Source organism: Arvicola amphibius, chromosome 4 (assembly GCF_903992535.2).
Source record: "Arvicola amphibius chromosome 4, mArvAmp1.2, whole genome shotgun sequence".
Classification (NCBI taxonomy): domain Eukaryota; kingdom Metazoa; phylum Chordata; class Mammalia; order Rodentia; family Cricetidae; genus Arvicola; species Arvicola amphibius.
The window spans coordinates 104,777,850-104,802,421 of NC_052050.1; the positions used below are offsets into that span (position 1 = coordinate 104,777,850).

At 51.5% G+C, this 24,572-nt stretch overlaps 1 protein-coding gene across 4 annotated transcripts in view; it reads left to right on the top strand.

Annotated features, from left to right (window-relative positions):
* Positions 1 to 3,500: 3,500 nt before the first annotated feature.
* Ell (elongation factor for RNA polymerase II) overlaps positions 3,501 to 24,572 on the top strand; it is a 44,494-nt gene continuing 23,422 nt past the window's right edge. For all 4 annotated transcript variants that reach the window (XM_038327476.1, XM_038327478.1, XM_038327475.1 and 1 more), the window contains exon 1: positions 3,501 to 3,661. In XM_038327476.1, the coding sequence (XP_038183404.1) occupies positions 3,527 to 3,661 (135 nt within the window). In that variant the 5' untranslated portion in view covers positions 3,501 to 3,526. The remainder of the gene's footprint in view (positions 3,662 to 24,572) is intronic.

A 24,572-nucleotide genomic window follows, 5' to 3' on the forward strand; every position in this document is an offset into this window, starting at 1 on the left:
CTGAGTCTGAAGCCAGACTGGTCTACAGACCGAGTTCCAGGACAGCCAGGGCTGTTACACAGAGAAACCTTGTCTTGGACAAAATAACAAAAACCCCACAAAGTTCAGAGAGGGCCAGTGCTTCCCCCGGGGTACACAGCAGCTGTCCTGCAGATCTCCTGAGCTCTAGCTGCCTTTGCCCTTGCCCAACCCTCTGACCAACTCCAGCATTCACTGGACCCAGCCCTGGGGATGACTGGACAGCAGTGAGTCTGTCTCCCTGAGCTGTCGGAGAGTCTTCCAGGCCTGCAGTATATCTAGGAAGGGTGCAGAGTGGTGTGAGATATTGTCACATACAGACCCATCCTGAGGGGCATCTGCTCACCCATACCTCACTGGTCTTGCCTTTCCACCCATAGAGACTTCAGTCCCACAGTCCTCTATAAAATGCCCTGAGGTTGGCAGAGCACCATACATGACCTAATGCCTTCTTTTTCCGACCTTAGAGATGGGGTCTAGACTGACCTCGGGACTGCTGGGTTCTGGTGAGCCTCCTGACTTGGTCTCCTGGGTAACGAACTGCACGCTTGCTATCATACCTGGCTTATTTTGTAGTGCTGGGAATCCAAGGTCTTGTTACATCTTAAACTGTTGGGTATGGGGTGTGCAATGGTGCATGTCATTTCTCTCCTTCCTTGTGGGTCCTAGGGTTTGAACTTAGGTCATTAGGTTTGGTGGCAAGCTGCTTTGCCCACTAAGCCATCTTGCCAGCTCAAAGGACTCTAGGAATGGATGGATGGGCTATGCCCCCAGCCCCTCACTGGGACATCCTGAGCTGTGACAGATCCCTTTGAAGGCTGGGTAGAAGTATAAAGTAAGGACTCTGGATCCAGTGGTGAATTCTGTCTGTCATCCCAAGTCAGTCTGAGCCCAGAGGATTCTGAGTTCAAAGATACCCTCAGCTATGTGGTAAGTTCAGCCTGGATCCTAAGACCATGCTCACAATAAGGGGCTGGAGGCTCATAACCACCTCCTGGAACTAGTTAAAAGTTCCAGGAGCTTCTGATACCCTCTTGTGGTATGGAGGGCATCAGGCACATACATGATGCACAGATACACATGTGCAAACACACTTAGAAAAATAACTTTTAAGATGTGGGTGGTGGCTCACCTATCATCTCAGTGTGGAAGATCAAGGCTATCTCAGCCATTTCCTGACCCTTTGCTCTGTGGTTGTATTAAAGCGATTGGGAAAATAGCCAAGCATCTCTTGGATTTGTACAGCAGATAGCTCACACAGGCACCAATGAGGACCCCTCCCCCATGATAATACATATAAAAATCTATGCTGGGTGTGGTGGCACAAGAATTTAATCCCAGCACTTCAGAGGCAAGCAAATATCTGAGCCTGAGGCCAGCTTGCTCTTACATAGTAAGAACCAGCCTCAAAGATTATATATTTGTTCATATATATATATATATATATATAATATTTATTTATTTTTGCAGGACAGGGTTTCTCTAGCCCAGCCTGTCCTGGTACTGTAGAACTCACAGAGACCCTCCAGCTTCTGCCTCTGGAGTGTTGACATTAAAGGCATGCACCAAGCTAGGTGGTGGCAGCACACACCTTTAATCCCAGCACTCAGGAGGCTGATCTCTGAGTTTGAGGCCAACGTGGTCTACAAGAGCTAATGCCAAGACAGGCTCCAAAGCTACACAGAGAAAAACTGTCTCAAAAAGTAAGAGAAAAAAAAGAAAAACAAACCATAACCAAACAACAACAAAGGCATGCACTGCCATCCAGTAAAAGATGTTTTAAGAGTCAATGTGTAACTCCTCCCAACAATTCAGACTATTAAAAATGGCCCACAGGTAAGCAGTGAGGAGCAACAATGGACACAAATCATCAGACGGATAGTAACAGCTGTCGACTACATACAGCAGAATATTGTGTCGTCCTCAAAAAGGAGCAATTGATCTTAGATTGATGGCCCTTGAAAACAATAGCAGTCAGACTTCAAACACTGAGCTCAGGATGTGTGACAGCACTAGGAAATGCCCACAGGGACATGCAGATCAGAGATGCCAGGCGACAGGGAGGAAATGAGGGAAACCTGCCCATGGAGACGGACCAGGCTGGCTTTCGACATGAAGGAATGTTCTGGAGCTGAGGGGGGTGGTGGTTGCGCAACACTGAGGACGTGCTGAATGTCGCATAAGAGAGTGTTGTTTATTGGAAAGCGAGCCCGCGCGGCGTGTGGGAGTTCTATCCTGTTACTGAACTTTTAGCATCAGGAACGCTCAGCACACTGCCCGTTTGCGTCGCTCCGGCCGCTTCCCGTCTGGGGGACCCCACCCCCCATTAGCGGGACCCAGCGAATCACGCGCACTTGGTTTACATAGTCACGCCCACCAGGCTAACTTTCCACGTACCGCACCTCCTTCTTCCTGCGCGCCGGCCCCGCCCACCTCACGCTCCTGACAGATCTGCGTATACTCCACCAAAGAAACCCTAGGGGGAAAAAAACAAAAAACACAAATAGCTGAGTAAAGAGGACCCTGCGAGTGCGGTAACATGCGTCCACGTGTTCAAGGTTCATGAGTAATTCATGTGAGGCGGAGTTCATAAATGGCCGTCTCTAAGTGCTTGGGAAGCTGAACTCGTTAGCGGCTTATGAATATGTATAGCGCAGGGGCGGAGAAAGAGGCCAGGGGGCGTGGCCAGCCGAGTGGCAAAACCTTGAGGGCTGGCGTCCGAGCTGGGAGCCGCCGCAGCTCGTGGGAGGGCCGGAGGCTGTCGGGAGCGCAGCTCGGGAGCTTGGGGGCTTACCAACCTGCGCGGCGCCGGGCGACTGTGGGGGCGTGGCCAGTCGGGATTTTGGCGGGCAAGCGGTGGTCTGGGCAAAGTCGGGGCCCGAGGGGGGGGAGTGAACAGACCTTCCTCATGAATAATGCAGCAAGGCGGGAGGGCGGGCCTTATGGAAGCTTAGAGGTGTGGCCAAAGGCTTTGGCCGTGGGCGAGCATTTCCTGTGACGTAGGATTCTGTGGGAGCTTGGGGCGTGTCAATGAACTGAAGTGGGGCAGGCGTCACCAGAACCTGTGGGCGCGGTCATGTGCGTAGTGCTTTTATTTTCAGTGTGGGCGGGCTCTCCTCTGGCGGGAGGCGTAGCCATCCCGGCCGGCATCTACAGGTCTTCCCTGAGAGAGGGCGGGCTCCCTGAGGCTAGGGGCGTGGTTATCTCGCCGGCTACTGCTGACAAACAAGTTCGAAACCACCGTCCGGTGGCTACGCAATCGTCGGGGTGCGGAGCCAGCCTCTCCTCGTAAACAGCCCAGCCCGCCGCGAGCGCCGGCCGCACAGCCCCGCTGACTGGCCTCGCGAGACCTCGGGGCGTGGCCTCAGTCCATCCGGTCCAACTGGGCGCCCTGCAGGGGGTGTGGCCAAGCCGGCTCGTGAATAATACATCGCGGCGGAGGGAGGGGAGGGCGGGCCGGCGTGCGGGCGCAGCGGCCGAGGAGGGGGCGGGGAGTGATGGTTACAAGATGGCGGCGCTGAAGGAGGCTCGGAGCTACGGGCTGTCGTGCGGGCGCGTGAGCGACGGCAGCAGGGTGTCGGTGTTCCACGTGAAACTCACCGACAGTGCCCTGAAGGCTTTCGAGAGCTACCGGGCTCACCAGGTGAGCGGCGCGGCGTCCTGGCGGGAGGACTGCGCCGTGGGCACAAGGCCGCGTCCACACCTGGCGACACTTGGCCAACCCCAGTGACATCCTTCAGGTTGAATCTGCTCTTTCGCTTTTTATAAAGCATATCCTTCCTATGTAGCTCAGGTTGGCCTTGGACTGACGACCATCCTCCTGCCTCAGCTTCTTCAGCGCTGGGATGACAGGCGTGCCTGGACCCACACAGTCTTAGAAGGGGTAGTTACTGACCCCAGACCCTGTCTCCTCAGGTCACCTTGTCTCGCTGGAGACTTTCGGACGAGGCCGTTGTGTTTTTCATTAGACTGAGGTGATGTTAGCTAGGCATGGTGGCTTCCTCTGGCTGGGCACTCGGGAGGAGGCACCAGTTCCACCACATTTGGTCTTTTCCTCTCCTATTCCTCCAGTCATCTGGGAGAATTCGAAGCCTTTTGGTGCTTCCTCCTGGCTTGTGGGTGGGGCAGGGACCCTAACAGTGTGCCTCCCTCCGGGTCTCACCTGGATGCTCCCCACCCAAGCCTTGGCACCACCCTGCGTCCACTGGGACAGAAGTTGCAGGTTCCCCAGGGCAAGTGGTTTCAGGCTTCATCTTAAAGTGACTGGGGTGTTGGGTCTGTTTCTGGGACGTGTGTTTGCCTGTGTTGGCGCAGGGGGTGTTGACGCGGACGAGTGAGCTGAGAGTAACTAGGAAGGAATGTGGTTTCCTTCCTGCCCTGGACATGCGCAGCATCATTGGCCAAGCTAGGAATTTCTTCCCCATTCAGCCTTCTGGGGAGCCTACCTCTTCCCACCTGTCTTCCCATCACTTCTTTTGAGCCACTTCCTGCCTGTGTCAAGGTCTCAGTTTCCTCCTTTCTAGAACAGGATCCGATTTCTTTGGGAAAAGATTAGTTCTTCCTTTGTCAGATTCCACACCATGAGACAGAAAGCGCCCCTGCAGGTGAGGAGGAAGAGGTGTTGGGGATTTGGGTGGTAGCATCTGGTTGACCAGCCCAGCCGCTCTTCCTGGTTGGAGTCTTTCCCCTTGGGCTGTTCTGACTAGTACTGGAGGAGCAGGGCTTTTCCCAGAAACAGCTGGACCAGAATGTGAGTCACCACTATCAGGTGGACTTGGTACCTGGTGGCAGTGCTGCCAGCCCTTACCCCGATGCCCCGGCAGCCTTCTCTCCAGCATCACCGTCATACTGTTATTTTGAATTTTGGGTGTGCATTACATCCCCTAAGTAAGCTTGATCTTCCTCATGTGAGGGCGCTTATGGAACTTTAGGCCACATGCATGTGCTCCAAGGAAGCCAGCTGTGTGTGTGTGTGCGCTGGGCATACCTCAGTAGAGGGATGGGAAATGTGTGGTGACCTATATACTGCAACAGGAGGCCATGCCAGTTCAAGGCGCAGCCATAGAGATGACCAGAGCCCATCTCAGCTGGGACTTGGGTCTTTTTCTCTTCTAATGTTAAAAAAAAAAAAAAAAAAAAAAGATAAAAAGGAAAAAGGCATACTGCCTAGGGTCCCGGGGCTGGGTAGGATAAGGCATGAGGATGAGGAGCTCAAGGCCAGCCTGAGCTAAACAACTTAATAAAAAGTCCCAAAACCAAACTGGTGCTAATGTGGCACTTCATTTTTGTGTTTTTGGGGTTCAGTGGGTATGACATTTAGGAGAGCTAAGGAAATGTGGTCTCCTCATCCTTTCAGGACAGCCTGTTGCTGCTGAGAGGCATGCCCTGACAGCTATGAGCTGGGACGCTGCCTCCATCTACTCCACTTTTGTTCATCCTTGTTGGCTAGGTGGGCTCTGTGGCCATGTGCCCTCACCTTGTCCTTGGTGGAAAGCCACAGAGAGGTCAGGGAAAATTGAAGGTTCCAGCAGAGTCCACACACAGAGCCTTGAGTGGCTGCGGGCTAGCAGAGGCCTGATCTGCAGCTCCAGGTCCTCCTTAGGTCTGCAGAGGTCTACTCCCACTTGAGTCCCAGCTTCTACCAAGACTGGCTTTTGTCTAGATTCTGCTGTGGCCTCATGTTCCTGGAGCTGTCACTTGCCTGTAGGAGGCTACCTTCTGGACCCATCCTGCACTGTCCTCCCAAGAAAGAAACACTCTCCTGTCAGCATGGGGCTGGCCTTTGGGCCCAGAGGCACTGAGATGTGCCCCTCATTACACCTGATGTTCTAGAATCTTCAAGAGTTGGCAGAGCTGAGCAAGGGAGATCCACCAGGGTAGATGTAATGAGTGAAGTAGGGCTGTGATGGTCATGTAGGGCCTAGAAGGGCATTGGAGGCCCTGGCTCACTGTGTTGCACCATGGGGAAAGCTGAGTATGGGGCAAGAGGAGCCCCAGTTCAGCCTGCATCCTCCTGGCGTGGCTCTACTATCCCTGAGGATTCCAGCCTTTTGGAATTGGACACTGCCCTGACAGTGGGCTTGTGGCTCCCACTTTGTCCAGAGGCTGATGAACCTTGAAGCACATCACCAACCCCCTGTCCCAGGCCTTCTCTTAGTGCTCATGAGTCTCAGGTCAGTCTGCTTGGACCCTAGAGAAACTTGGTGACTGAGGGATTGTGCCACCTTACTGGCATGTCTGTGTTGTGCCATGTTTTCAGAGAAAGCTGGAGTGTGACAGGATCACCTCCTCTTGTTCCCTGCTTGTCCTGTGTCATTTATCCCAGTCAGCCCCATCGGGGAGCAGTGTCCAGTCTTAAGGTGAAGTCATGGGTGGTGGCTCTAGACACAAAATCACCTCTCAAGATCTTTAAGCAGGGAGGTAGCTCAGAAGCCAGGCATCAAGGCCTCAGAAGGGCTGTGGCTCTGCCAGGAAGGGTTGACCATACTGGTGTGGGCATCAGAAGTGTGGTGGCCTCATGCCTTTGGCCTGCTGGGGTGTGGGTTCCCATGTGTGTTGTAGGGTAGGTGCTGGATGGTGCTGAGGCCGAAATCCTCAGAGGACTAGAGAAAGAGGTAAGCAGCCTGACGCTGGAGTCTTTGGGGATGATGGGTGTGTGCCAAGGACCTGACTCTTCCCTGGCCACTGTGACCCTTGGCTTTGCTTCCGGCTGCCTGCCTGTGGCCACGGTGACTGTGTGTAAACAGCAGGCACTCAGAACCAACCCATCTGTTGACTCATCTGCAGGCCAGAGTTCATCACCCTGCAAGCAGTTTTGACAGCGCACCAGGATTGTGACATCCTGGCAGCCTTGAAGGAGGAACTACCCAGCATGGAAAACATGGCTACTTTTCCCTACTCTGCTAGTCCCTATGCCCAAGCCGGACCCACAGGAGACCCCAGGATGGGGCTAACAGGGCACACACTGGAGTCCTGCTGATTGACCTGGGTGCTCTGAGTCACATATATGCATTTGTGCAGCTCTGCGTTCCCATGGTGACCTCACACTAGTGTGTAACAGGTGGATAGTTTATCTGTTTTCATTTTTTTTTTTTCTTTTCTTAGGTGTCATGTAGCACTAGCTGGCCCTCTCTTCTGCTTCCCAAGTGCTTGGATGACAGGTGTTTGCCACCACACCCGTTGTTGTGTCATGGTTCAATAAAAAGAAAAGCTGGTGTCCAAATAGGCCATCCTGAGGAAACTGTCCCACACTTAGTGTCATAGCCCTGTGCTCTAATGACATCCTGCAGTTAGGAGTTTCCCTGGCCAAGGAGTAACCAGGCCCAAGGGTTTGGGGTGGGGGCTGGCATCCAAGTGATCCCCAGAGTCCATATATGTCTGTTGCAGCACATGGGAAGCTGTCTCCTTTTTACTCTGTGCACAGCTACCACAGAGGGGTAGAAAACAGTTGTGACTGTCCCTGCAGCCTGTGGTGCATTCCTATCTCCCTTCCCCATACCCTGAGACAGGGTTTTTCTGTGTAGCTTTGGCTGTCCTGCAACTTGATCTGTAGACCAGGCTGGCCTCGAACTCAGAGATCATCTGCCTCTGCCTCCTGAGTGCTGGAGTTAAAGGGGTGCACCACCACTGCCACATACTTTTGATGGTGAGACATGCATGCAATTTTGTCTCTTTCTTCCCTAGTCATAGATAGTTTATTGTCCCTTAAACTGAAGCCTTTGTGGTTGGCCCCAGTGAGCTGCACTGCAGCAAAGCTCTCCTAGCTGCTCTGTTTGAATTTTTATTTTGTGTGAATGGGTGTTTGGAGGAGGAGGAGGGCCTGCTTGTTTGTACCTGCCACCCAGCTAACTTAACCCAAAATAATCACACAGAAACTGTATTAACCAAATCACTGCTTGACCCATTAGCTCTAGCTTTTTATTGGCTAACACATTAATTTAATTCATTTCTATTAATCTGTATATCGCCACGTAGCTGTGGCTTACCGGCTAAAGTTCCAATCTGCGTGTGTCTCTGGTGGCTCTATTTCTCCTCCCATGCTGTAGGCTAAGCCAGTTCTTTATTCATTAACCAATAAAAGCAACACATAGACAGATAGACCTCCCACACGACGTGTTTCTATCTATATAACACTTTCGTGCCTGGTGCCAGATGAGGGTATCAGATTTCCTGGAACTGGAGTTTCAGGTGGTTATAGGCCACTGTGAGGGTGACGGAACTGAGCCTGAATCCTCTGAAAGAGCAGCTGGTACTCTTAGCTGCTGAGCTGTTTGTCCAGTCCCTCACTTTCTTCTTTGTAGCATGGGGATAGAATCCAGGCTCTAGAGTATGCTAGGCAGATAGCGACCACTGAATACCCCAGCCTCTCAAGCTCTTCATTTTCATCTCTGCACCCTCCACCACTGTGTATGTAGCAGGTCTCCCTATTCCTTGGTCAGACATGTATGCTAGATGTGGTATGTGATCCTGGGGATATCTGCTGTGGGAACCTTGAGTAGTGAGTGACTGGCTGACGGTGTTCTAGGAAGGTTCATGAAGTCATAGGTCTTGAGGAGGAGGCTCAGTGTTGGGAGCCACTGGTGTGGTCCCCAGGAGAGGTACGGTGAGCTGGGAGAGCCAAGCTGGAGGCAGCAGGGCCCATAGGAGGTTATAGGCAGAAGCTCCGGGGCCTGGGCTGGGACAGTACCCCAGGAGTGGGCTCGAGGACAAGTTGATGAGGCGTGTCTGAGAAGGTGGCTATATCCCTTAGAGCCAGGCTGGCCCAGAGCTGCCTCCTCCTGGCTCTACCTCCTCGGTGCTGGGGTGACAGATGTGTCCTATAGTGATCTACCTTCTCTTTCTCCTTCCCTCCTTTCCCTTCTCTCTTTCCCCCACTCCTTTTTCTTTTCTCTCTCTATCCCTGTGTTTCTATCTTTGCCACTTTCATTCTTTCTCTTTTTATGGAGCCTGGAACCCAGGGCCTGGATTTCGCCAGTCAGGTACTTATCATGGAATAGAACCCCTGGCCACACGTGTGCAATTAGAGTTTTTTTTATTGTTGCGTGTGCATGTGTGCTATGGTTTGTGTGTGTGTGTAAATCAGAGGACAACTTGTAAGAGTGTTCTCCTTCCACCACAGAGGTATGAGGGAGTGAACTCAGGGTGACAGGCACCATTACGCACAGTCTTCTGGTGAGCACCCTGTGTGCAGTTTGGAGTTGGTTTGAATGGGTGTGGCATTGTGAAATAGCCTGTCTTCTTGGTTGCCCCAGCCCAGGCCTCAGCACCTCTTGCATCTGACTACCACAGGGCCAGTCACCACCAATACCATGTGCTGACCCCGACTTGATGCTGAGTCCCTTGAAAACCATCACCTGGGCAAGTATGACTGAAAATGCAGAGAAGGTGGCTGGAAGGCCTCATTGACTCCTGGGCCACACCTCTAGCCGTGTGTGGCAGCAGGCTTTGTATAGCCCACCCAGGACATGGAGAGGTGTGGGCACAGTTCCTGGAGTTCTTCTGGCTGCCTTTTGCATGGAGGACCAAACTCAGTGTGGGAATGCCACTCTTTTCTCTCTGTGTGTCTCTTTTTGTTGTTTGTTTTTTGAGGCAGGGTTTCTCTGTGTAGCCCTGGCTGTCCTGGAACTCTCACTCTGTAGACCAGGCTGGCCTCAACCCCAGAGATCTGCCTGCCTCTGCCTCCTGAGTGCTGAGATTAAAGGTGTGCACCACTACTGCCCAGCTGGAAATGCTACTCTTGATATGTTCTGCTGAATTCTTCCCTAGTGACTGTCCTTCGTGTTTGGAGAGGGTGTGGCAAAGCCCTTTCCCTCTTAAAAAGCTAAGGGACAGTTTCTGGTTATGGTTCCTCAAGGCCACTGTGACACCCTGGGACCTTGGTGTCTGTGGGGACAGTAGATGGTGCCTGTCTATTAGACATGGCCCTGCTCTTATTACCACTGTGTCCTCTAAAAGCAGGGCCCCAGTGCTGTGCCTTCTGTGCCCATGCCACAGATCATTCAGGTAACAGGATGGTGGACCTCCTTAGGTATCTGCATGGCTCCCTCTGAGCAGGCTGCAGGTCATAAGAGATCACCATAAACTTTCAAGAAACCCTGTGTTGTTTTCACAGTGTGTGCAATCATCTCCTGGGCATGCGAGATGCTTCAATATCTACCTCCTGGGCAGCTTGCTGTATTTTTATTTGTTTGTTTTGAGAAAGGGACTCTCTACAAAGCCCAAGCTGTCCTAGAACTCACTGTTAGACCAGGATAGCCTTGAACTCATAGAGAACCCCTTGCCTTTGCCTCCTGAGTGCTGGACATGTGCCGCCATGCACAGCCCAGACTCTCCTCAAGTTTGCATGTGCTCCTCTCACTCCATTGCTGAATGACAGGTGTGCCACTGTGATATGTAGCACGAATAATAAAAACCCAGAGACAGGAATTGGAGTTCAACCTGAAAACCAGAAAAACAAAGCAGCCAAGCCACTAGAGAAGTCTTACCTCTACCAAGGCTGGGTGACCGCAGACCAAACAGACTAAACTCCCATTTTATATTCCCACTAGTGCTGGGATTAAAGGCGCAAAACTCCCTAGTACTAGGATTAAAGCTGTGAACCATCACTACCTGGATTTGTTTTCAGCATTGATCTTGTGTAGCCCAGAGTGGCCTTGAAATCACAGAGATCCATCTGCCTCTCCCAAATCCTGGGATTAAAGGTATGTATGTGTCCCCACTGCCTGACCTCTAGTGGCTTAGCTTTGCCCTTTTGATCTTTAGGCAAACTATTAAAACATAAATAAAATGTCACTATAGTTACAGCTATCCTTGCCATTTTTCCTTTAGATTTATCTTGATTTATTTATTTGGGTATTTTTGGGATAGGGTTTCTCTGTGTACCTTTGTTGCCTGTCCTAGAACTCGCTCTGTAAAAAAGGCTGACCTGAAACTCAGAGAGTTTCCACCTGCCTCTGCCTCCCGAGTGCTGGGATTAAAGGTGTGTGCCACCATGGTTGGCTAGATTTATCTTTTCATTAAGTAAGGGTTATTGTGTGTGTGTGTCACACACAGCAGAATGCAGATACTTCGGATCCCCTGGAACTGGAATTAGAGGTAGTTGTGAGCCACCTGCTATTGGTGGTGGGAAGTGAACCCAGGTCCTCTGCAAGAGTAGCCAGTGCTCTTAACTGCACTTAAGTCTAAGCCCCCTCTCTTACACATTTCCTGGGTTTTTTTTTAGAAGTTTTGTGTGTGCGTGTGTGTGCACGCGTGCGTGCGTGTGTGCGTGCGTGCGTGTGTGTGTGTGTGTGTGTGTGTGTATGAGTATGCATGTCCACAGCAATGTGTGACAGGACAACACTGGAATCTCTTCTCCCATCTTCATGTAGATCTAGGAGCAGACTCAGATTGTCAGGCTTGAAGGCAAGAACCTTTACCACAGGAGATTGGTTTGGACTGTTCTGGAGGGCTGAGTGAGAGGAAGGGCCGAGTGGCCTCACTGAGTTAGTGAGGTGGTGTGACCACTGCCTATTGCTGGAAAGACTGCCAAACCATTAGTACCTTTGGGATACAAGATGAAGAGGCTTGGGGAGAGCCTTGATGGCCTGTAACCCACGGAGGGGAAGAGGGGGCTCAGTCCTCACAGCTCCCCAGCCTTACAGCAGCAGGACTGATGGGCCACATGCCCTGGCAGTGTCACCTGCTTGAAGGCAGGTTCAGCTCTGCCAGTCCCCTTGGCTAGAGGTTGGCGGTGGGCGCTGTGAAAGGGAAAGGTGCCTGTGGGGAACTGATTTCTCCTGGCTGGAGCAGGCCAAGGCTGTGAAGCCAGGAGCTCCAGGACTCTGGGGGAGTCAGACAAGTGGGACAGCCTTGGCTCCCAGGCCTGCTTGCCTCCTTTCCTGTGTGTCATCTCTCCCCGTTGCTGGCTGGAGGTGAGTGGGAAGGAGGGAAGGATGAGGGTTTCTGGAGTGGCTTTCTTGGGCTATTGGGGTAAGCCCTGGCCTCCATCTGGCGTGTCCCAGTATGCAGGTGCACATGGGTAGCATGACTGCTCTGTCCTGCAAACACCAGCGCAGGCTTCTCAGTTCAGGAGCTGATCTGTGGGCTGAGACAGTCCTCATCTGCCCTTCTAGTGCTGTGCCAAGTTTCAGGCCCCAGTAACTCAAGTTCTCCTTGCCTTCCCCCGACTAGTTCCCCCCCCCCCCCCCCCCCGTCTGTCTTTCATGTCCCCTACTTCTCTCTCACAAGTTTGTTTTTGGTTTTGGGTTTTTTGTTTGTTTTTGTTTGTTTTTTTGAAATAGGATCTCTTCTTTATGTAGTTTTGGCTCCCTGGAACTTGCTGCGTAGACCAGGCTGGCCTCAGAACTCAGAGAGATCCACCTGACTCTGCCTCTTGGGTACCAGATTAAAGGCATGCACCACCAGAGCTGGCTCTCACTAGTTTATTACCATGGTTTGAGAATGGCCAATACACATGTCATGGCACACATGTGGAACTCAAAGAACTGCTTTGTGTGTTGGTTCTTTTCCTTCCATTTTCATGGGTTCCAAGAACTGAACACAGGTCACCAGTCCCTTCCCTCCGGTTTTTTATCTATTTATCTATCATCTATCTATCTATCTATCTATCTATCTATCTATCTATCTATCTATCTATCTATCTATCTATCTATCTATCTATTGTGAGACAGCATTTTTCTGTGTAATAGTCCTAGCTGTCCTGAAACTTGCTTTGTAGATCAGGCTGGTCTTGAACTCACAGAGATCTACCTGCCTCTACTTCCCAAGTGCTGGGATTTAAAGGTGTGCACCACCACTGCCCAACCCTTCTTTCTGTTTTTTTTTTTTTTTTTTTTAAGGTAGGGTTTCTGTATGTAGCTCAGGGTGCCCCAAAACTTGAGGTCCTTCTGCCACAGTGCTAGGTCACATCTGTGCCACCTCCGCCCCCACTCCTGACTCCTTCCTTCTTGTTCTTAAACAGCGGTTTTTCAAGGAAATTACGCTTCCTGCTATGGACCTCGTGGTCTCCCCACATCCTGGCATGACTTCAGGTCCCAGCAAGGGTCTGAGATTATGAGGACACTGTCTTATCCACAGTCAGTTCCCACCCTTGGGAGAGAACCCCGAGTGTCTCCTGTGGTCGACTTGTCTGCAGACTTGTCCCCGGGATCCCAATGGCCCTCTGACTGCCCTGTTTTCTAGAGGGTCCTTACAGCCTCTGCTGTCATAGCTGTGTGGGGAAACTCCTCCTTTGCTGCCCTTGGTTCAGTGGATGGAGAGGACCCTGACTATGTGATTGTTGCCCTAAACCAAGCCATGATCCAAGGGGTCATGCCACACTGCCCTGTCTTTGTAGATAAGTTTTAGCATGACATCATGTATGGGATAGGCTGTTAAGCTGGGACTGTTGGCCCTGCCCTCACCTATAGACCTCATCACCCAAGCTGTGATCTCAGGGTTGTACTGACTGGGGAGAGAGTACTGTGGTTCTGGTGTTGTCGTGTCAACAGTAGATACTTGGAGAAAGTGTCCATCTATATCACATCGTCTACATGGATGACATTGGCTTCCCCAATTTGCTTATTGGGGGCACCTCCACCCCAGGATACTCCACAGATGCTGCAGGACAGTAACAAGCCTATGCTGCTTGCAGAGGGATCTAGGGAACACCTGGGTATCTATGAGCTGGGTGTAACTTCTGTTGTTTAAAAGCAGATGCATCTCCACCCTGGTCCCTGGTGGGCTGGAGCTTTGCAGTCTGGGTAAGGGAGTTTCGCCTCTTGTCTGTTGCCTCATTCTGGGCACTGACTGCAGTCCCTACTCTCTGCCAGTGGCTGATGCCTCCATAGAGGGAGGTTTAGTGGTCTACAGGGTGGCTGTCCGGTGGTGGTTCCAGCAGCCTGGACATCTGGGGGGAGTGAATGTCTGTGAGAGTTGAACTCTAGGCGTCTCCTGGTGGGTCTCCTTAGGGCTCCTGCTTTTCCGTGTGTCCTCATGTCTCCAGGTGGCCTGCACTCAGGATAGTGTGACTGGTGGAAGCCTCCCTGGGAGCTGTCTGAGGGCAGGGGCAGGCTGCAGCTAGCAGAGTGTGTTCTTTTCCCGTGGCTCTATTTTTGGAGTTGGCGTGAGGCATCTACCACTTGTTCCAGGGAAATGTGCTTGGCTCAGGGGACATTTGAGATGGGGAAGGGACAGTGGGGGCTTGTGCTAGCCTGTCTCAGGATCCCAGCTTCCTTAGGGGAGGGACTGGACCCCTGGTCAAGGGCCCTCACCCCTCCCGCCCCAATGACAAGGCTTCTCTGTTGGGCTGCCGATGGGTAGGAAGCCAGCTGTACTGAGCAGGCTGAGGTTGTGGTCTGGTCCTCCCCTGATGTCTCCTCCTGCTTTCTCTCTTTGTCACAGTATTCCACCAGGGAAGATGCCCTGTTTTCTCTCACCTAGGAAGGTCAGCCTCCATCCCTCCAGAGCAGGGTCTGCAGAGCCTGATATAATGGATAGGGCCCTGGCCACGACTGCTGTAGCTCCACGGGGCAGAGGCCGCTCCTGTCTTCATAGGAGGACTGTCCAGGGTTGTGACTTTGATGACTATCTGCCCTGGGACCCCAAATGTTTCCACCCTCTCTTTTCCTTCCCAGTCTCCTCTGTTGTGTGAGTACATTGGAAACCTGGCTACCTTATGAGGTGACAGGGATGACCAGTGAGGATGGCTGTGGTCTCCTAGGACAGGGCCTGAAGCTCAGGAGAGCTGCAGGTGTGCCCATCCTTGTCACATGCCTCTCCCCGTTTAGAGTGGGGTGGCCTGCAACTGGGAGCCTGAGGGCATTCTCAGGACCAGAGGGTGCCTACAGCAGAAATCTGCAGGCCAGGTACTTTATCTAAGGTGTGACCACACCAGGGCAGCAGCCTGGCATGCACCAATAGAATCTGCCTACCCCCATGCATCTGTGATCCAGATTTGTGAGGTAGGCTAGGCTGAGGGCCAGCGCCAGGCCCCAGTCCTTCGGTTCCCATGCTAGTGTCACCTGTGGACCTTTGATGTCCTAGAAGCTGAAGGGTGGCTTAGTGGGAACATAGCTCAGTCACTGAGGGACCTTTGTGAGGTGGCAACAGGAGTCCTGTTTGTAGCTCTCCCAGACCTTAGCCCTGATCTGCTCTGTGGAGCTGCCCTTTTGCTTGTGGCCAGCGATAGCCAGTTGCCTTTGCTCTGAAGCCCAGGTCCCTGGTCTTCCTTGGGAGACAGATGAACACCATGGTTGACTCAAGACCGAGGTAATGAGGGGGTGTGTAGCTGGCAAGGCTGCACTGTCTAGACCAGAGGAGGCGTGGCCATCACTTGGTTCAACAGTCCCACTCTCCACAGGAGGTGCTTCTGACCACTGTAGTCCCTATCTCTATTGTCCTGGGACAACTGTGGCCCTTAGCCACTTGTGGTCAAGCAGGAGGCTAAAATGATGTGGTGTGTGCTAGTGAAGGTGACGAGGGTGTCATAGTACCCATTGGGAATGCCCACAGGCTTGCCCCACTGTTCTTAGGATGGACGTCTGAATACAGGAAAGCCCTATGCTAGGAGGGTGGGGTGTGTGGCTTGTGAGCCAGGTCAGGACTGACCTGTCCCTGGTCCCTGTATTACCTAGATGGCACACCTAAAATTGATGGGAAGTCAGTTCTTGAAATGGAAGGGAAACACTGGAAGGCACAGCTGTCGCCACACTCGTGGCCTGGGCGAGTCAGTGGCATGCCTTTTCTTCCAGCTGGAAGGCAGCTCACACTTTTAGTGCTCGCAGAGACACTCTGTGAGTACAAGCCAGCCTGGTCTATATAGTGAGTTCCAGACCAGACAGGGTTTATAATGAAAATACATATGTATGTATATATGGGGGGCACACATGCTATAAGCATCTTTTCAGGCCAAAGGATGATGGAGTCATTTGGTTCCCTTCCACCGTTGTGTGGGGTCTGGGGGCTGAACTTAGGGTCTGACTTGTGTAGCAAGCACTTACACACTGAGCTATCTCCTGGACCTCTTTTTTGAGACTCGGTCTTACTTTACAGCCCAGGCTGCTATTTGTGGGATCCTTCTATCTCATTCTGTCCTGTGCTGAGATCCTGTGTAAGCACATACAATGGATGGGCTTCCTTTGGCCTGGGTTAGGGTTTCCCGTTGGGGGCAGGAGAACTTTCTGAGTGGGCAGCAGGTTGCTGTTGTCACCATGAATCTGACCATCTAGACTGTCTCCTCTCTTTGGGTGCACCTCCAAGGGCTTTCTCTCCTTCACCCCCTGGTTCCTCCTGTGCCAGACACTGAGTGGAATCTGCCGTGGCTCTGGTTTGTCTCCAGTGGCTTCTGTGCACTCCTCACTCATGCTGAATGCTTATGTTGCTTCCCACTGGTGTCTAGCTGATCATAGCTTGTGCTCCTGGCTCAGGTGACCCCCTTGCACCCGGCTTCTGTTGTGTCAGCTTGATAGGTGGTGGGAGAGCCGCTATTTTGGAAAGCTGGCTCTGTCTGCTCATGCTAGACAAGTGGGCCTCCCTGCCTTGAGTTTGGCTACTTGGTGTGTAGATTGTTAGGACATGCAGAGTTGACAGAGCAGGTGGAGTGTGCCTGCTGCCCTCACCCTGAGCTCTGTGTGCCTCCCAGATGTGCACTGATCTTCGGTCTGTGTCTGCTGCCTTGGGTGACATGAGGTCAGAGCCCAAGTAGCTTCCCTGATGGCCTTGCCCAGCACTTTGCACCTTGCTGGGTGATTTCTAGGTCATGAAACAGTTTTGGGAAAAGCCAGCCCACACTTCCTTTCTTTGTTGAGGCAGCCAGTGGGCATTTTTAGTTTGCCCAGCACTTCTGGCCCTTGTCTCTTTGGTCACACTGTGACCTTGGCTGGAGAGCAGCAGGGTGAGCAGCACATGGATTTTTTTTTGTTGGTGGATTTTCCTTTTTTTTTTAAACTTATTTTTATTTTATGTGCATTGGTGTTTTGCCTGAATGTATGTGTGTGTAAAGGTGCTGGATCCCCTTTGTTGTGAGTTGCTATGTGGGTGCTGGAAATTGAATTCAGGTCCTCTGGAAGGGTATAAACAGTGCTCTTCACCACTAAGCCATCTCTCCAGCACTCTTGGGGTTTTTTTGGGGGGCGGGGAACAAGGGTTCTCTACATAACTTTGACTGTCCTTGAACTCATTATGTAGACTGGCAGGCTGGCCTTGAACTCACAGAGTTCTGCCTTCCAAGTGCTGTACAGTGGGATTCTGAGGCTGCAGGAGGCAAGCCTGTCATCAAGGTCCCATGCCAGGCTGTGGGTTCTCTTCCTCACTTGGGCTATCTACAGGGCTGGCCTAGGTCCCTTTATCAAATTAAGTATTGTTTTGTTTGAGGATTTTATAGGAACATTCAGTAAAACAAATCAGGAGTTGAAGGGAACTAAGACTGTGTATGCGTTGTGTGTATGTGTTGTGTGTGTGCATGCTGGCATATATATTGTTTGTGTGCAGCTGGGGCTGTTGCATACACTGTTTCCACAAGTGAGTTAGATTTCTACTTCTCTATGACAAAACACAGAGAAGCTGAGTGTGAGAGTGTGTGTGTGTGTTTATTTTTGTTGTTGTTGTTGTTGTTTTGAGACAGGGTTTCTCTTTGTAACAGTCCTGGCTGTCCTGGAACATGAACCTGAGTATCTTATTGAGGTCACACATGTTGGACTGGGACGTTTTAGCTCAGCTACTTCTAGGGCCCATGTGTCATTCCTACTTGGAAAGGTTGAGTGAGGCAGGGCTTCTGTGTGTGTGAAACTTGTTCTCCTGCAGCCCTCCTGCTGGTCTTGAACACCGGCACAGGGACCTCTTGTTTGCCCAAGGTGGGGAAAGAAACTCTGCCCCATTAGAGCTGGTTGAAACCTGTCCTGGTCCTGGTGGGCTCTGCCTTCCCAACAGAGGTCCTTACAGCACTCGGTGGTGTACAGTGTGGCGCACAGCTGCTTCTTCCCCAGGGTCTGCACACCCCAGACCTCATCTCTGAGAAACACCATGTAATGGTTCTGCTTGGTCATTCTCGCTGGTTCTGAGAGTAGGAAGTTTGGAGGACACAATGTGTTTATATGGCGAATTCAGGTCTTTATTTATTTAAAGGCAGTCAGATAAAGACCAGATTTGCCTTGGAGTCTCTGAGGCTGAGCATGATCTTGAGCTCCTAATCTTCCCGACTGAGCCCCTGAGTGCTGAGTGAGGGGTGTGCAGTCTCTGTGTGTGTGGGAGCCAGAAGCCAGGGCCAGACATGTGCTTGGTGAGCACTCTACCCACCAAACTGCAGCCACAGCACCCCCAACACATTAGAGAAATTTTAATCTCACAGCAACATAGAGTGGACTGTTAAGAGAGGCCTTTCTCTCACCTCCATAGCACCCACCCTGTCAGCGTTACAGTGTAAACCTGCATTCCCATGGCACTGCAGCAGGGCCCAGTTCACAGCACTGTTCTGTCATCAACAAAACACCTTCTGACTTCCTCCTGAGGGCATACGGCCAGCATGCTGGGGAACCCTGAAGCAGGTCACATGGTGGTAGCAGACAGGAAGCAGGGCTGGCCTGTACCCCTCAGAATCTGCCCTCAATGACCCACTTCCTCCACCAGACTACTTCCTAAAGCACACCCCACCGAAAATACACACAAACACCACCATTGGCTGGGGAAGAGTGTGCCCACACATGAGCCTGTGGGAACCATTCATGACAAACTGATCCAGGTCTCACAACCCAGATCCCTACAGTTACAAAGGTTTCAACATTGTTTAAAAGTCAGAATCTCTGCTGAGTCTCTGAGGTCCAAAACCAGACATGGTGCTCTGCCTGTTGTTATGGAGAGTCAAAAGTTCAAGGTCACCTTCACCTATATAGTAAGTCTGGCCTGCATGAGCTTTCTGGGCTTTGAAGACTTGAGCAGCCCCATGGCCTGTGGCAAGTGGAACCTTTCTTTTGGGCCTGCTCTGCTTTGTGCTTACAGCTTTCCTCGCTGGACATCTATGTGAGTTTGCTTTCTTTTGATTTGATACAACTGACCAAAAGCAGCTTGTAAAGGAAAGGGTTTATTCTAGCTTGTAGTTGAAATCTGTTGTCAAGGGAAGTCAGGGTAGGAACTCAAGACAGGAACAGAACAAAGGCCTTGGAGGAATGCTCCTTACTGGTTTGCTCAGTCTGCTTTCTTATACTGCCCACGACCACCTGCTGACATTGCCCACATGAATCATTAATCAAGAACATGCTATGCCTCCAGACTTGCATTCAGGTCAGTCTGACGGAGCTGACTCATCATGTGGCATTCCCTTTTCCTAGATCACTATAGTTTTTGTCAAGTTGACAAAAGGAACCTAACCAGCATAGTGTCCTATGTTCCTGACCATCCTGGCATCCCGGTGTCGCTGAGGCCTCACTTTCCCAGCCCTGTGCTTCTCAGGGCCTCCATGCTACATGCAAAGGTGTTCTCTGCTCCCTCCAGGAATCTTTAGATGTGAGGGCTGGCCTGCAAGGCACTTCTCTGTTGTGCTAGAGCCAAGTCCATGTCAACTCTCACTGAGCTCTGAGCAGTCACAGCCCCGCTATGCTTTGTGCAGAGCCCCCTGGTCCACTTTAAACCTGCCCTTTAACTGTCCACACTGCACATGCTCCGCTCTCTCTGCGTTCTCCCTGCGCTCTCCCTGCAGTCTGACTGAGAGCAGTGAGGAGTGCACCCCACAGCTTGGGCCTCTGCGCCCTTGAAATTTCCTCTTTCAGTTTATTCTAATTGGCTTGTTGGCTGAGTGTGGATCTCACTGTACAGCTCTGACTGGCATGGAACTCACTATGTAGACCAGGCTGGGATTAAAGGCTGCACTGCTGTGCCCAGTTTATTTTGTTAGTTTTAGGTACATTCCTGAAAGCCTGTGTACAGGCATTCTGCAGAATGCAGCCAGGTTCATTGCCAGGGCACAGCATGAACAGACGATGGGAAATGCTCACTAGTTTTCTGGCACTCTGTTCCACGTACTTCCTTCTCTAGCCTTCCTACTGGCTTCTCACCGCAGTCCCACTCCTGGGCCGGCCCCTGCAGGAGTTACTCTTCTCATGGCTGAAGTGGTTTGGTGTGTGGTGACAGGCACTGTAGTTGCTCACACTGTGACAACATAGAAAACACAGCTCAGGCTGTGAGTGGGGCTGGGTTAGGGAAAGCCTGCCCCCAGTTTCCCCGCTTCCCCGGCTAGGCTCCACTCCTTAGTGACTCTGCTTTGAACACAGTGACACCAGCAGGGACAGGATGTACAAAAACATTGATCCTGAAGGGACCCATCATGTTCAAACAAGCAAGCCCATGTGTGTTTGTTTCTATGAGGTCTGATGAATGCAGAGTGTTGAAGTCACCAGTGCAGCGATGCAGAGTTCCCCACCCTGTCCCTTCATTCAGTACTCACCCATTGGAGCAGCTAGTTGCTTTTGAAGCAGCTCACATACCCGGACTAGTCCTGAACTCTGTGTTGTAGGATGCCATGAGCTCCTGTCTCTACCTCCTGGAGCGACAGCTGTGTGTAGATGGAGCGGCTGGGCTGCGTCCCGCCACCCGGCTAGCTTTATACCCGAAATAATTACACGGAAACTGTATTCTTTTAAACACTGCCTGGCCCATTAGTTTCAGCCTCTTATTGGTTAATTCTCACATCTTGCTTTAACCAATATTTAGTAATCTGTGTAGCACCACAAGGTGGTCGCTTACCAGGTGAGATCTTAACCTGCGTTTGTCTTGGAGAGAAGCATGGCAACTGCCTATGGCTACTTCCTGAAGCGTCTGCTTTCTCTCTCCCAGAATTCTGTTCTGTCTACTCCACCCACCTATCTTCTGACCTGTTGGGCCAAGCAGTTTCTTTATTAATTAACCAATGAAAGTCCTCTAACAGCTGTGTGCCTCCAGCTCTGCTTATCCTTTTTTCTTTTTTCTTTTATTAATGTTTATGTAATTTGATGCATGTGTGCCCTGAATTTGTGTCTGTCCACCAGTGCCCTCAGACCTCAGAAGAGGGCTGGGGCTCCTAGGACTGGAGTTACAGATGGCCTCAATGTAGATATAGAACCGAGCTTCTGACCTGCTGAACTGTCTGAGCCTCAATTCCCTCGAGGATGGAGCCTATGGAGTATTGATGAGGACTGCCTTCCCCTATAGACTTCACTCTGCCCTGCCGTTTGTCCTCACCCTTGGCAGGTCCTCTTACTCAATCCTCCCTTGAGGGTCCTGTGACACCCAGGCATCTGCTGTGGTCCCAGGTACCAGGCTCATGGGTACCATCCTGGAACTAGTGTTCCACAAGGCCCTGCCCTCCCTGGCTACCACTGTCAGGATCTCCTCCACAGCCAGAATGGCTGAGAAGTGCCCAGTTAGAGGCAGCCAAACCAGAGACTCAGTGCACTGGGCTGCTCCTTTCTGTCTCGGTGCTGGGAAACAGTGGGAAGTGAACTGCAGTGGGGGCTCAGGCCAATACTGGATTCTGGAGCTTGTGGTCACCTCCTCCTTCAGAGACCCCAGTGTGTCTAGGTGGTGTACCAGAGTCCAGCTGTACCCCAGGGTTGGGAAAGCAAGTAGATGTGTCTGTACACAGATAGTCTATATGTGTATGTGCTTGCATGTGCACCCATGTGTAGAGTGTGGGTGGGTAGGAGGGCCTTGGGTGTTCTGGATGGCGGATTTGTGTCTGAGTTGGTTTCTAAAACATTCCTGGGACAGGGAAGGCTGTTCTGTGAGAACCAGCCAGCAGGTCATAGGACTATGTCTTCCCTGGTCCAGCTGCTCCTGGTGACTAGGGGTCTGAGGACACCAGGGCTGCATGTGTGATCAATGTCATTGTGTGCCTCTGCTTAGCAACACTTAGGGATCCCCATGCCAGGCTGTTAGCTCAGGGATCAAAAATGTTAGGATGGACTTCTGGCACTTGTGCCCACCATACTGTGATAAGGCAAAGTCACCCACAATCTGGGAGTCAGCCAGGTAGGTGGCTGCAAGAAACAATCTAAACAGGGACATGGGCCTCCCGGCTGTGTCCCTGTATAGGCACTTCAGGGCTGCAAGGCCAAGCTTGCCACTGTCCAGATATTTGGACTGAGGACAGATGTGTTGCAGAGGCTTTCTTCTGAGGAGACTGGGGCCTGGTTGGTGGGACCAGAATCTGAGATGTAAGGTGGTGGAGGCTTGAGTTACATGGAGGCTTGGGCACACAGGTTGACAGGCATGTATTCATTCCTCACTCTCCTCGGTAATCTGATCTGAAAGAATTGTTGAGAAACTTCCCGAAAGTGACTGTTTCCTGGGATTGTCAGCTGGGGAGCTCTGTGCGGAGGAGCCCAGCTGGCTCCATCTCATGCTTATCTTGTTACCTTGAAGATCAGCCCAGTTTTGTCTCAAGGCAGATGATAAACAGCTGCCAAGAGAGAACTGAGGAGTCCAGCCTGCAGTCTTCCCAGCCGTCCCCATGGGTAGCCACCACAGACAGCTTTATAAGTGCTGGGGACCCAGGGACAGGTGTCACAGCATTACCTCATATCCTGTCTTAGCGAAGAACCTGCCTTTCTTCATGTTTAAGTTGGGCTTAAACATGACTTTGGGTCTGACCATAGCCTGCTTTGTGACGGGTTCTGGATGCAGCTGCCCGAGCATCTCTGCTCCCTTTCTGAGCTCCCACACCCACTCTGAGCAGACTCTGGCATCATGACCTGTCACAGTGTGTCTCCTGCATTCAGGCTTCTCCATGGGCCCTTCTGTCACAGCCAACTGAGGAGCTGGTGTGGGGGTACGGGCCTGATTGTGCTCCAGTGCTTGGCTTCTGGGACATTTTATGTGGTTCTCTGTGCTGGGGTCAGTCATCTTCCTGAAGCAGAATGCTAGTAGGCAGATGCTTGGCATCAGCTTCTGCACAGACGGGCCAGAGATCAGGGTGTGTCACCCTGAGATAGAACACACGGTACATGCAACATAGTTCCTCTGATACACTTCCTCTCCCGACTGATGTCACTGCTCATGCAGGCTCTGCAGGCCACAGCATGGGTACAGTGGGCAAAGTCCCTTGTAAGGGACAGAGGCAGCAGCACCTGGAGCTGAGCCTGTCAGACAGCACAGGCCCATGAGACTGAGAAGGTGACTCGTGTGCATTGGTCATGACTTTATTTGACTGAGGAACTCAGGCTCAGGGAATTCTGTGCCGGAGGACCCCAAAGACCTAGGGTGGGCACTAGTACCTGCCATTGTGTTTGTAGGTAGTCTCTTTGAACTCGCTTTTGAGGAGGGGCAGGTACAGAAGGATGAAGCAAGGTGGGGCCTTGGGTTGGCCCAGGGACCCTAGCTCTCTGGAGGTCAGTCTGGGAGGTGTCCTAGGAAGGTCAAGGACTGTGGTTGAATGCACAGGCCTGCTGGGAGGTGATATGTTGTTTAGCAAAGTTCTGAAGTTGCATGCAGGTCATGAGTGGGGTTGAGTTGCAACATCCGGGTGAGATCAAATGGTGTGGTGGCCAGGCTGGGGTGGTTTAGGGATAACAGAACTTGCTGTCCTGTGAGGCTGGATCCCCACACCCTCGTACAATCCATGTCTTCTCCGGTTTGTCCTGTGGTCAAGATTGGGGGTGGACCTTTCTATTAAAGGGGGTGTGAAGTGACTGCTGATTGGTTGTGTTTTCCTTAGAGGGCTCATCAGGGCAGCATTGGAACTGCCCTGACATCCAGCAGGAGTGGTAGGACTCTGAGTGAGACAGGCCAGTGTCTGCTTAGCAACATCTTTGAAGGCAGATCTAGATAATGTCCTGGCTATGACATCATTGGGGTCACTGTACTGGAAGTGTGGCTGTGTGAGAAAGCTGCTCTGGAGGTGGGCACAACCCCTGCAGGGAGTTAGGTAGATGGTTATTTGGGAGATTGTTAGAAAGCACGGCTTTTCAGGAGAGTGGTGGCGCATACAGGCAGATCTCTATGAGGACAGCCAGGGCTGCATAGTGATACACTGTCTCAAAAAGAAAAAGAAAAAGAAAAAGAATTAAATAGTGACCACAAAATACTGATAAAACATAATAACACACAGCTTTTCAAAAAAGTCTTTGAGGTTTTTTTTGTTGTTTTTTAATATTTATTTATTTATTTATTTATTATGTATACAATATTCTGTCTTGTGTATCTGCCTGCAGGCCAGAAGAGGGCATCAGATCTCATTTCAGATGGTTGTAAGCCACCATGTGGTTGCTGGGAATTGAACTCAGGACCTTTGGAAGAGCAGGCAATGCTCTTAACCACTGAGCCATCTCTCCAGCCCTGTTGTGTTGTTTTTTTTTTTTTAAGTAACAGTTGGGGAGACCAGGCGGTGGTGGCACATGCCTTTAATCCCAGCACTTGGGAGGCCGAGGCAGGTGAATCTCTGTGAGTTCGAGACCAGCCTGGTCTACAAGAGCTAGTTCCAGGACTGTCTCCAAAGCTGCAGAGAAACCCTGTCTCAAAAATAAAATAAGAAAAAGAAAAAGAAAGAAAGGAAAAAGAAACAGCTGGGGATGCTGGCTCACGCCTGTCATCTCAGGGAGGTGGAGGCAGAT